This window comes from Cyprinodon variegatus, unplaced genomic scaffold, assembly GCF_000732505.1.
Source record: "Cyprinodon variegatus isolate N-32 unplaced genomic scaffold, C_variegatus-1.0 Scaffold714, whole genome shotgun sequence".
Taxonomy (NCBI): domain Eukaryota; kingdom Metazoa; phylum Chordata; class Actinopteri; order Cyprinodontiformes; family Cyprinodontidae; genus Cyprinodon; species Cyprinodon variegatus.
This window is the reverse complement of record NW_015151167.1, coordinates 265,307-277,513: the sequence shown is the minus strand read 5'-3', so window position 1 is coordinate 277,513 and position 12,207 is coordinate 265,307. Positions and strand designations below refer to the sequence as shown.

At 38.0% G+C, this 12,207-nt stretch overlaps 1 protein-coding gene across 1 annotated transcript; it reads left to right on the top strand.

Moving 5' to 3' along the window:
- Positions 1–677: 677 nt before the first annotated feature.
- LOC107097676 (endophilin-B1-like) lies at positions 678–9,234 on the top strand. Its single transcript, XM_015394921.1, has 9 exons — positions 678–899; positions 1,281–1,422; positions 2,098–2,226; positions 4,166–4,299; positions 4,544–4,636; positions 7,360–7,449; positions 7,587–7,687; positions 8,005–8,239; positions 9,013–9,234. Exons 1-9 carry the CDS (start codon positions 837–839, stop codon positions 9,118–9,120), a joined length of 1,095 nt encoding a protein of 364 aa, XP_015250407.1. The 5' UTR covers positions 678–836; the 3' UTR covers positions 9,121–9,234.
- The last annotated feature ends 2,973 nt before the right edge of the window (positions 9,235–12,207 follow it).

The following is a 12,207-nucleotide window of genomic DNA, read 5'->3' as shown; positions in this document are numbered from 1 at the left end:
CTTTTGCCCTCAGAATTCTGACTTAATCTCAAAATTCAGACTTTTTTCTCAGAATTCTGACTTTTTTCCTCATAATTCTGACTTTAATCTCAGAATTCTGACTTTTTTCCACACAATTCTGACTTTAATTTCTGAATTCTGACTTTTTTCTCAGAATTCTGACTATTTTCCTCATAATTCTGACTTTAATCTCAGAATTCTGACTTTTTTACTGATAATGCTGACTTTAATCTCAGAATTCTGACTTTTTTACTTATAATGCTGACTTTAATCTCAAAATTCTGACCTTTTTCTCAGAATTCTGACTTTTTTCCCCATATTAAACTAAAATGAAATGTAAAAATCAGTTCACTTGCACTTTCAAAAAATCAGTGGCCCTTATCCTCTTTCGTAGTACTATACACTACAGTTACATCACTTTTTTTTAATTTATTATATTATATATTATGTATTATATAATGTTTTTATCACTGCTGCTTACCTGCACATAAAAAATTAAAACGTCGAGAGAGAGCTTTACTTAATGAAATGTCTTTTTGTTTACACTTGTGTGTACAAAATTACTAAATAAAATTTGTCTAAATCGTCTTATTTTCTATATGTACTGTAGCGTCTCTTTGCGAACGCGTTTGCGCATGCGCGACTCGTTGCTCGGTAACAAGGGGCGGAAGCAGGGAACTATCTTTGGCCTGTCTGATCTTTGTCACTTTCAACAGCTGGGTGGAACTCTGACAAAAAAAAAAAAAATTGCTTCAATGACATTTTGTGTAGGGATGGCAGCCTGAGCGCCAGATTAAACCGCCGCAGTGTCAGGAGTGGATTTTCTCTTCTGGACCATGGATTTTAACGTTAAACGTTTAGCGGCAGACGCCGGTACTTTTCTGAGTCGTGCAGTACAAGTAAGTAAAACTGTTGGAACGAAGGTGGAAGTCGTTGCTAGCGAACTTAGCTGCTAGCATATCCAGTTAGCTCAGTTGAGGGGTTTTAACTGTCACTGCTGCTCTTAGCGTGCAGCTAAGTAGCCTGTTATCACCCGAGGGAAAGCCTCTGTGCTCTTAACACTTCTTTCTACTTTTAGTTTAGTTATTTATTTTATTTTGTTTTTTATTATTACGTGGTCTTCGTTTCCATATAGCCACCGACGCAGGCCTCGGAAACCATCAAACAGCTGTGAAAGATGTAGCTGAGCGGATAGCAACTTGACTCCTCGGTGTTTCTTTGTTTAAATCGCTCCTGTTCAGCAAAATGAGCGAAAAGAAACGTTTGTTTTTGGTTGTCAGTTTACAGAAGAGAAGCTTGGACAGGCTGAGAAAACTGAGCTGGATGCCCACTTGGAGAACCTGCTGGCCAGAGCTGAGAACACCAAGCAATGGACAGAGAAGATCATGAAGCAGACAGAGGTTTTACTACAGCCTAATCCAAGTAAGAGGGCAAAAATAACAATAAGCGCGAATGTATGAATTTAAAAACACTGATATTATTTTTTAAATTGGTTTTTTTTTTTTTTTTAATTACTTCTTATTTAGGTTTGGATTGCATGTTTGACTTGGGAAGAACTTTTGAGAATGGAGTGACTTTTTTTTAACTTTTGATGCATTTCATGAATTGAATGACCCGCCAATGCATGCCAAAATTTCCAGTTTATTTCACTGCATCCCTACATCCCTATGAGGCTGTTTTCTGGGCCCCATCGTTTGATGGGGCGTCTGCAGAGTGTGTGAGCTCAGCTGTGCATCCTCTGCAGCTCACACCATGATGCCATACCTCTGCAGCCCAATTACAGCATCGGCACAACAAACACCCAGACCATCTGCTGGTTTACTCCCTTGTGCAACAGTCCCCCATGTCTGCTCTACTACATTTTCTGTTTCAATGATAAACACACCACAGATGAGCTTACTGTGATTGTTGCCGTTCTTTCGCGTGATGTTGTAACTTTAAACACATCTAATTAGAACCAGCAGAGGAATATTTCTGTTTATCTTGTCGAGGTTAACATTAACAGAGCGTCCTTTGGAGATAACTGAAGTCAGGCTGAAGTCAGCCCAGTGATGTCTCATGACTTTGTAATCGAGTTATCCGGTTGTGATCCCTTAGATGCAAGACTGGAAGAATTTGTGTACGAGAAGCTGGAGAAAAAAGCCCCCACACGCATGAACAACCATGACCTGCTGGGTCAGTCCATGATGGATGCAGGAAGCGACTTTGGTCCTGGGACTGCTTACGGTGAGGAAGTCTAACACTGGGAAATCTTAAACATTATACCTGCTTAATAACATTTTACTTTAGGTATTTTACTGATTTATGTGTTGGGATGAAGAAAAAAAAAAAGTTACTGACGAATTGGTTGGATTTCTGAACCCATTAGGCTCAGATGCCACTTAGCAAACATTAGGTCCCCCCCTACAATTTTGCTTTGTTTTTACAACAAATAAAAGGCCTGGAAGCTTCTCAGATTGGATTAAGGTTTAGTCTGATGGTGGGAAAGCAAAAAAGAAAAATGGTTCCTTTGCATTTCCTTTGGTCTGAACTCTAAAATCAAGCAGAGGTGAACTCTGGCAGTTCTGACAGTTTCTAGTTTTTGTGAAGTTCTGACCTTCTGACTCTTTCTCTTTAAGCCATTTCTCTCTTAAAACCATTTAAATATTTTTTTTCCCCCCCAAGACTTCCTGCCTGAAGTAACCATTTTATATTTAAACAAGGGCAATGTCACATAGTGTGTGTGAGAGAATGGTTTAAGACATTTTAAAAGGCGTTTAACGTCTTAGGAGTTGCTTTTTAAGATATTGGAATCACCTTTTTTTTCAGATTTCTTTTTGGGCCCTTGCATCTGTTTCTTTTCATGATTTTGTAACTTTTAAAGCTGTGTTGAGGACTAAGGCCTTCGTACAAAAGTCACACGCTTAACCCCTTACACATGTGTCCTATACTGCTAACAGGCAATTTTAGCATATTAGTCTTTAATGCTTGTTGAAATCAGAATGTAGGCAGTTGAGGACCAAAAAAGAAAAGCACAAGGCCACATAAACGCAGCTCAGATGGCATGATTAGTGTCTGAAAACCATGTTTTTTAAAATGAAGGCAAAAATCAAACAATAAAGTGACAGATAACCTAAAAGATTAGTCATCATATTGCTGATCAAGCGCTGTGTGCCAACATGTCAGCTAATTTCTCTCTTTAGAATCCCCCTCTTGAGGCTAAACTGATACATTTTTGTCTGCCTAATTTCATTATTCAGTTCTTTTCAGTTTCATTATTTTATTCTGAAGGATTCATTATTTAAAGATGCTTTCCAAAGCAAAACAGGGTGGACGTACTGAACTGGAAAAAAGACAGAATGCAGCCAGAGTATATAAACCAGCCTGAAGGGGCATCAATAAAGACTATTTAATAAAATATCAACAAAGTTTAACTCTGAAAGCCGGATCTATAGATTAAGACTTGGACAGACAAATTCAATGCTCCTTATTTAGGATTTAGATATCTGAAAATTTAGATACATGCATCATTTAGACGTTTACTTTAGATGGATTTTCAAATAATCAGTGTTGCCTAGCAACTAGAACCCTTATTTTTCTTGTGTGAAATCAGTTTTGTTTTGTTGTTTTGTTTGTGTGTCAAGATAGTAAAGTAGTAGAAATGAATACAGAAAATCTGATTTTAGTGGCTATTAAACCACATAAACATCCATCAATGTTGAAGCTCTATTCAACTGTATTGATTCCTTTCAACCATTATAAGCATCCATTTAGAGGACTGGTTTTGTGCTGCTAACTTAAGGGATTTATCCGGAATTCTAGGACCAAACAGGAAGGATGTGTGAAACCTTCTGTGATGCAGCTTCTGATATCAAGTTAGGAACAGAGATGTTCCTAGCCTAGTAAACCAGCCCCACACGCCAGCGGCGTGATCAATGCCCCAGGCCCTAGAACTGGCGTTGCTACGTCAGTCAGTTGCGCTCATTGGTCATAGCGTTGGCCAATAGGCACAGACAGCGGTTTGAAAAACATCGGGTTGTTCTCATCAACATTCTTCTGATGTTTCATTCATAGGGGCCAGAGTGAATTACACATTTAATCTCACATTTAGGCTGGTTTAGGTTCAAGCTTCTGAGCATTTTAAAGGTTTAATGTTAACTGTTGTTTCTGCCGCTCACTGCGACAGGAAACGCTTTGATAAAATGTGGCGAGACGCAGAAGCAGATCGGCGGTGCCGAGCGGGAGTTCATCCAGAGTTCTGCCATCAACTTCCTGACGCCTTTTCGAAATTTTCTAGAGGGCGACTTTAAAACCATCCTGGTAAGTACAGCTGGTGTCAGTTGATTATTATATTGAGTTTCACTTTGAGCTGTAACTTCAGTCGTTTTCCAGAACTTAACCCCATATTCGATAAGTTTGTGTGGGTTTCAGATAAACGGTGCATTGGTGACATCACACCTCTTAAACTTTTAATCATTTCCACCTAAAGTTTGATCTGTAATGGACTGCTTATTAATCCATGGAGTTTATCACTGATGGTTTTTCTTTTTTTGTTTTTTGTTAGAAAGAAAGAAAGCTTCTACAAGTGAAACGTTTGGATCTAGATGCAGCCAAAACGAGACTAAAGAAAGCCAGGATGCCTGATGCAAGAGCTGCAGTAAGTTCATGCGCTAAAATCCTTTTTTCTTTTACCAATTCTGTTTTTGCATCTCTTAATCCACATTTTAGTGACGCCTATCTCTTCACAACAGCGTGAAATGTATTTTTTCCTCTGAAGAAGTTATGACAAACACGAGTTGCACAACCTGAGCTGATTCTCTTTAGCTTTTCTGACTCGCATCCCGTCTTCTGAGGAACGATGGGAAGTTTCGAGTTCCCTTTTCTTGGACGCTGGTTTTATTTTTATTATTTGTCACGCCCAGCTTTTCTTTATTTTGAAGCGCTGCGTTCTTCAATTGAGACTTTTATAGGTCACAGTTTTTCCCCAGTTTCTTAAAAAGTGCCTTAAAGTAAAATTTTGTAATCTGAGACTTTGAAAAACTCTCCTAACTTCTTGTATTGGAAATGTTACAGTTTTCCTTCATTGTCCTGATTTAAATGTGTTTATAAGAGGGCTGCAAAATACTGTAATAAATATTTATTTAAAGTGGTTCTGTATCATTAAGGTGTATATCCCAGTCAGGCATTGAGATTTTTTGGAAATTTAATTAGATTTTTGTTTTGTTTTTTAAATTAATTTCATTTCAGAAGTAGGAATATTTTTGCTGATCTAAAAACAAAAAACAAAACATTTGTTGAGATGAAAAAATGAAAAACCTTGTTTTCCTATATTCCTGAACTTATATAGACATACCAACAATAAAAGAAACAAAGGAAATCTTATACCAGTTATTTATTTCCCTATAGTGGCTGAATTTTGCAGTTTTAATTCATCATTTTAGTGATTTTCTTTGTTTACATTTGTGATGAACCTCAGACCCTCCTGTATTCACATGTGTCCTTGCTGATTGAGCAGTAAAAGCTGATTTGATGTTATAACCAGTTCCTTTGGGATTATATCTCAATTATCTGCTCCACATGCAAATAAACAGGTGGCCACTTCACACAGTCAGCTCCTCGCTGTGCAAGAAACAGGCCATGAAGAGCTCTGTGGATTTTCTAGTAACAATTAGGCTGTATTATTGTGAAGCTATTAGCTACCGTTATTTGGTTGAGATCAACCATTTAGCCAACAAAAATCAGCCATATTTAAGTAGCATTATGACCTAATGTGAGTGTAATGACAGTGATGGTAACACCTGATGTTTCTTGGTGTTTTGAACCCGAAAGCTCTCTGACAGTCATGGTAATGATGATAAAATGTGGGTTAAGCAGACCTGATATCCTTATCGCTGCTTTCAGTGATGGTGCTAAAGACAGACATTGTTCTGAGACAAAGAAACCACAACAGGTACGAGTTAGTTTCAAAAAGAATCAAACCAACCTCCTATCACAGAGGAGGAAAGCCTATTTATTTCTACCCAGTGTTTAAAACAATTGTTGACCAATGTACCACAGAAGGTAGAAATCTATTTTTAATCAGTAAAACAAAATAAAAGAACAATAAAATAAAAGATCAAGAAGTATTGGATGAAGTTTGTCGACGGGTAATAAAAGCTACTATGCTCACTTCTGGGAGATAAATCAGCTACATTAAAAGAGTCGAAAATGTGAAAGTATGCAGACTTTTATATTTATTTACTTTTATTCATTTGTAAAACATTTAGAATAATTATAGAACTGTTATATACAGTTATAGAACCTTTCCTTAACTTGGAAAATTAAGGAAAGGTTCATCAGTTCTGTCTTTTCCTTTTAGAGACTTAATTTGACCAGATGTTGCCAGTTTTTATCTTCCTGTGGCTCAAAGGAATTAATGTTTCAGATCCTTGCAATACAATGGGAGTAAACACGTCTACTCATGTGAAAAGAAAAGTGACGGAGCTGAAAACCTGAGCTGTAACTATTACTTTCTGTGGGTTAACACCAACTCCTGGTTGTTTTCACTGCTTTGGTACGGTGGCAGTAGTGTTTAGCTGTATGAAAAGCAACAGCTGAGAACTATTGAACAGGCCGCATCATCACAGGCCTGCTAACCTCCTACAGAGTGTGGTTTTATCAAGGCGCCTCCGTACCAACGCAGAGTATGAGGATGTGCTGTGTTGGCTCCTGCCCTGCAGCAGCTGTAGCTCTAACCACTGTGTCACTGTTGTTGTTGTTGTTTTGTTTTTTTTACGCAAAGCCGCAGATGTGAGCAGAGGAAGTGACAGAGGTGAGTGGAATGTTGGAGCCATGTTTGATTTGAACACAGACGCTAAACCCCATGGCAGTTTGGTCAACAGCTGCTATCTCTCTGCATCTCCCCCACGCAACACACAGTCAGCCCCTTTGCAAAAGGATTTACCCATGAATGTTCTTCAGTATTACAATCACAAACTTGATTTGGTAGTACTGGAAAAATTCCTTGAGCCAATGAAAAATATTTTATAAAAAAAAATCATCATCATCCTACCTACTACTTTTAAACAATCCATCTTCCAGTGGTGGCAGCATCATGCTGTGGGAATGCTTGTTACAATTGTATGTCATTCGTTAGAGATTTGTATTGCTTAATAATAAAAGCTAATTTTCGGGAATCGGTTTAGTTTATACCTTTTATATTTTACTTTCTATAACTTGCACCTGAAACCTTAGAATAAGTTTATAAACAGCTCTGGTTACATTTCAAGCTGTGTAACATGGACAGTTTGTTTAAAGCTGAGGGGTTTGAAGTGTAGGTTTTATTTTTTTTTTTTTTTAAAAAAGGTCTGCTGTGTAATGATTATGTTTCCTCCTCTTTAGGCGGAGCAGGAGCTGAGGATGACCCAGAGCGAGTTTGACCGACAAGCTGAGATCACGCGCCTCCTGCTAGAGGGCGTCAGCAGCACCCATGTATGTGACCTCACAGAAACATGGACAGCCTTGTTAACCCTGCTGGGTTTTAGCTGTTTCTCAATTATGACATGTTTGATATAAATAGAAATCCCTCTAATGTTTTTTTCCGGCTTTCTCTTCATGCACACCTTCAGGCACATCACCTCCGCTGTTTGAATGACTTTGTGGAAGCTCAGACGACTTATTATGCACAGTGTTACCAGTACATGGTGGACCTCCAAAAGCAGCTCGGCAGGTGGAACAGATTCACTTTGAAAGTTTTTTTTTTGTTTTTTTTTTAAGCTTTAATGCATTAGCAGTCAATATGTTTGTTTTTTATTAGCTTGTCTTCATTATGAGTAACTGCTGATTTATTGCTGTAACTGTAGGTGTGTGGAGCTCATTCAGGAGCTGAGAGTTTAGGAATTAGGAGATAAGACTTAAGAGTCAGAAATGATTAAATAAATGATTAAACCAGACAGCAGATGTATGCATCTGGGAAGACAAACAGCCTCTAGTTTTGCATTCAGAGTCCCAGCAGCCTCCAGAATCATGTCTTCTCCCTCCCACCAGCTTCCCGTCCTCCTTCTCCAACAACAACCAGTCGTCCATGTCGGGCGGGGCCAGCATCTCGGTGCCAACCATACCGGTTTCTGCCTCTCTGCCCAGCGTCTCTGCAGGCCGCGCCAGCTCCTCAGCGTCAGGCGGATTCAGCGAGCTGCGGAGCTCCAACGGCAGCCGCAAAGCCAGAGTCCTTTACGACTATGACGCTGCCAGCAGCAATGAACTCTCCCTGCTGGCTGACGAGGTGAACTTTCTTTTCTTTGTTTTTTCCACACAGTATTGTTGTAAAAACTTGTTTTTACAGATTTCTTCCCTTGGCTCTTTCTTAGGCATAATTTCCACCAATATAAGCCTGTTACATCTTACTTTAAAGAATTAAGATAGTTCTGGGTCACAACTTTTTTAATTTTTAATGCAGAGTCGCACCATCTGTTTAAACCCCATGACCTCTGATAGCAGGACAGCAGAAGTTCATCTCCTTAGTAGAACATGTGCCACTCCCTTTCTAGGGAAAGGGTGTAGTGCATATATGTGACTTATCAGCAGTGAACCATCATTAAAAATCTTTTGCTTTCTGAATTTTTTCTTTCTTTTTTTATCTTTTGAAAGGCTTAAGATTCGGTTGGGTTCTGCAAAATCAATCAATTTGCAATCATTGACTAAATACTGTTGGACACGCTTTGATCTCATTGAGTCTTACCTTGGTTTAATAAAGGTTGATTATGATAAAATCTAGGTGTCTACCATTTGGACATTTTTTCTTAATCTAAGGGTTAGCTTTCCTGCAAGAATAATCCAGTTTTCTAGACATTATATAAATTTTCACATCTAGAGGACCATTAGGAAAATATTAAATCAGGGGGGGGGGCTAAATTGGTTTGTAAGAATCTCCTTTTTTAGTTTAAAAAACAAATAAGGTTATTGTGCTGCCAGGTCAGGCTTTATATGTGTGTCGACTACTTTAATAGTTCTGAAAAGATTCATTTCTCTTTGCTTATTTATTTTTTTTTTTTCCAGGTCATTACAGTCAGCAGCGTCCCGGGCATGGATTCAGACTGGCTGATGGGGGAGCGAGGCAACCAGAAGGGCAAAGTGCCAATCACCTACCTGGAGTTGCTCAACTGAAGCACACCTTCTGCCATCCTGCACAACCAGCTGTGATCCTGTATTTATGCCATTCTGCAGGGACAGGCTTCACTTTCTATCTCTTTTTTTTATGTTTCTTTTGTTTAAAAAAAACAAACTAAAAAAAAAAAAATCAAAAAAACATGGAGTCTTTAATGCTGCAGACTGGAGCAAGAATGAATATAATTGAGTGACGGGTGAGCACATGGATGCTTTTCCTCATTACTTTACAGTAAATTTGCTTTGATGCCTTTGAGTTTGACGCCATGCAAGCTGAAATATTTGGCAGAAGTCTTTGCAGTAACGTTTTAAGATTTTGTTTACAAAATACATCTCAGATGGTAACCTAAATGCCCCCCATCCTCCTGCTAATAAGTCTAAGAGTGTATAAGGAGGACATCTCTTCAATAGAGAAAACAGCACTTCAGTGTGAAGCAGTTTGATGCTGGTTCTTTTAAGTCTTATTTTATAATTAATGATCTCATGGAGCAGTAACTATTTTTATTTCGACTGTATTCTTTTTGTTGTGCCACAGATGTATTTGCATGAAGCTTTAGTGAACTGTTGCTGTCCATTAGATGGCTCTAATTTTACTCTCCACATCTTCACCTTCAGTATTGAGCTTTCTAGCTCAGTCTTTAGATATTCAAAACAAATTTTCCAACCTGATTGGAAAGCATTTTTTTTATGTCATGACCTATGGACTGCGCTTAAAAAAAATAAATTCTGCCATTATTCTGGGGGGAAAAAAAACAGTAACTGATTTGTCTGGTTTTGATCAGCTTGATGTTAAAGAAAATGCCTGCAGTTAAGATATTTTACCTCCTTGACACTTTACTAACTCATCTTGAGTTCCATCAACCTTGCATTTCACTTTTACATGAAAGACCTTCAAGAATTGTATTATGTTACATTTGAGGACATTTCAAGTTTATTATAACAAAATTCTGCTTTTGTATTTTGTGTACCCGATACAGTGGCTTGTGGTTGTAAAATAAATATAAAATGAGCTATTAAATTAGACATTTTGATATTATTGCTCAGTTTAAATGAAAACTATAGATTGAGTTGTACTTAGAGATGCAACCACTAGAGGGCAGGGAAGGAGAAATTAATAGTCTGAGAGAAACTGGCTGTGAAAATGTCTTGGAATTAAAGATACCATTATTTAAAAAAAATCTTTTTATAATGCAAGAATTTTAAACACAATAGAAACTAAAAAGTTCTATAGAATCAAGGCCCCCAAAAAACAATATTCAATTCAGTTTATTTACAGTATATAGCATCAATTCACAACACATTATCTCAAGGCCCTTTACAGTTCACCAGATCATACATTCAAATTGATTCAAAGATTTATATCTAAGGCAAACCAGTTGATTGCATCGAATCATTGACTCGAAGTAGATAAGTAGGTGTTACAACCTGAAAATAACAGCTTTTAACAGAAAGAGCACAGTGGTATAGAGGATCAACTATTCTACTGGAAAACAAAGAGGATCATTGAGTATAATCTCAAATACATCATCTAACACATGATCCCCTGCAGCGGGTGGTTCATCTATATCTCTACTCTTAGGTACCAAACTTAAAGCTGAGATGAGTTGAAGGTGGACTGGGTGGAATGGTTTGCTTCCAGTCCTGACCTCAAAATACCAGAACTCTGGTGAGATTCTTGTTTGAAACCAGAGGGAACAACACAACCACAGTGGCTAGTGAAGGTAATGCTAGTTGAAAAACGGGATGTCGTCTCACATCAGTGTGCAGCCAAACTAGTGACTAGCACTGATCTCTTATTTATTCACTGGATTGCAGATAGATCGAAAAACTGAAATCACCTGTCGCCATCTTGGTACTCCCCACTTTCAGGAAGCACCATAAAAATGCCTGGAATGTGATGTAATTACCATAACAATGTAATCGGTACATTTATATTGCATGTACATCATCAATTTAGCACTTTTGGCTCACATAGTGTGTGTCTGTGTGTGTGTAATATTCTTAATGTCTGACTACAGTATTATTATTACACTAATTTTGTTTTGATGAATTTGTATCATATGTTATTTTACATGATTTATAGACTTCATGGACTGCATACTGATTATGCAATGTGAAGTGTTTATTTTTTTACCAGAAATCACAGTAATCTGCTGATGCTGTGACACAGCATGTGTGAGTCAAAGAGATGATTTTATCTTTATTTTAAAAGTTTTAAGCCCCACTGAAAATGAGAATTCCAACCAGTCTAAGTAGGGAGTACCAATATGGCGTCTGGTGACTTCACAGCACCGTGTACGACCAACGGCCTATCAGCAATCCAATGTATAAATAGAGCTCAGTGGTGACAAGCGTGAAGGTACCAGGCTGTTTTAGCGGCTCACGGTTCTCCAACACACCACTGAAGCGACTGTTTGCTGAAGAAATCAATGGTTAAAATGCAACTTTTTGCTGCTATTTCAAACCTTTCTTAGATTTTTTTTTTTTTAAGATTTTCACAGTTTTTTCAAAACATTTGTTTTGAGCTCCTCCAGTTTAAGCGCTACGTTCAGTGCAAACAATCTGTTGTAAGAGCAGAAAGTATAAAGAGGAAGTGAGTTTAGCAAACTGCGTGTTGACTAATAAGCTGACTAATAAGCAGCCTATGCATCTGATAATATATAGGATCATGTTTCCATGTTCTAGATCATAACTATAATGCAACCTTAGAGCCTCTCTTTTCACCTTTGACCTGTATAACCTATCTCTAGTTGGTATTTAGATCTTCATATGTTTGTAAGCTGGACCCAAAGATCTAAGTCTTGCACATTTCAATTAAATTCAGTATATAGTGCCAATTCACAACACATGATTCACCAGATCATACAGTCAGATTGATTTACCCTTTTCTATCTAAGGAAAACCAGTTGATTGCATCAACTCGTTGACTCGAATTAAATCCCTCACACTAGGCATGCTTGTAGCGACAGTGGAGAGGAAAAAACTCCCTTTTAACAGGAAGAAACCTCCAGCAGAACCAGGCTCAGTGTGAGCGGCCATCTGATGAGACCGACTGGGGTTCAAGGAGACAGAAGCATAGATACAAAA

What these genes read in the sequence shown, in the direction of transcription:
- LOC107097676 (XM_015394921.1), top strand. Translation starts at nt 837, where the DNA reads ATGGATTTTAACGTTAAACGTTTAGCGGCAGACGCCGGTACTTTTCTG. An exon ending in TGGTCCTGGGACTGCTTACG is followed by an intron (nt 2,227 to 4,165) that starts GTGAGGAAGTCT and finishes TCACTGCGACAG; the next exon opens with GAAACGCTTTGATAAAATGT. An exon ending in CTCCAAAAGCAGCTCGGCAG is followed by an intron (nt 7,688 to 8,004) that starts GTGGAACAGATT and finishes CCCTCCCACCAG; the next exon opens with CTTCCCGTCCTCCTTCTCCA.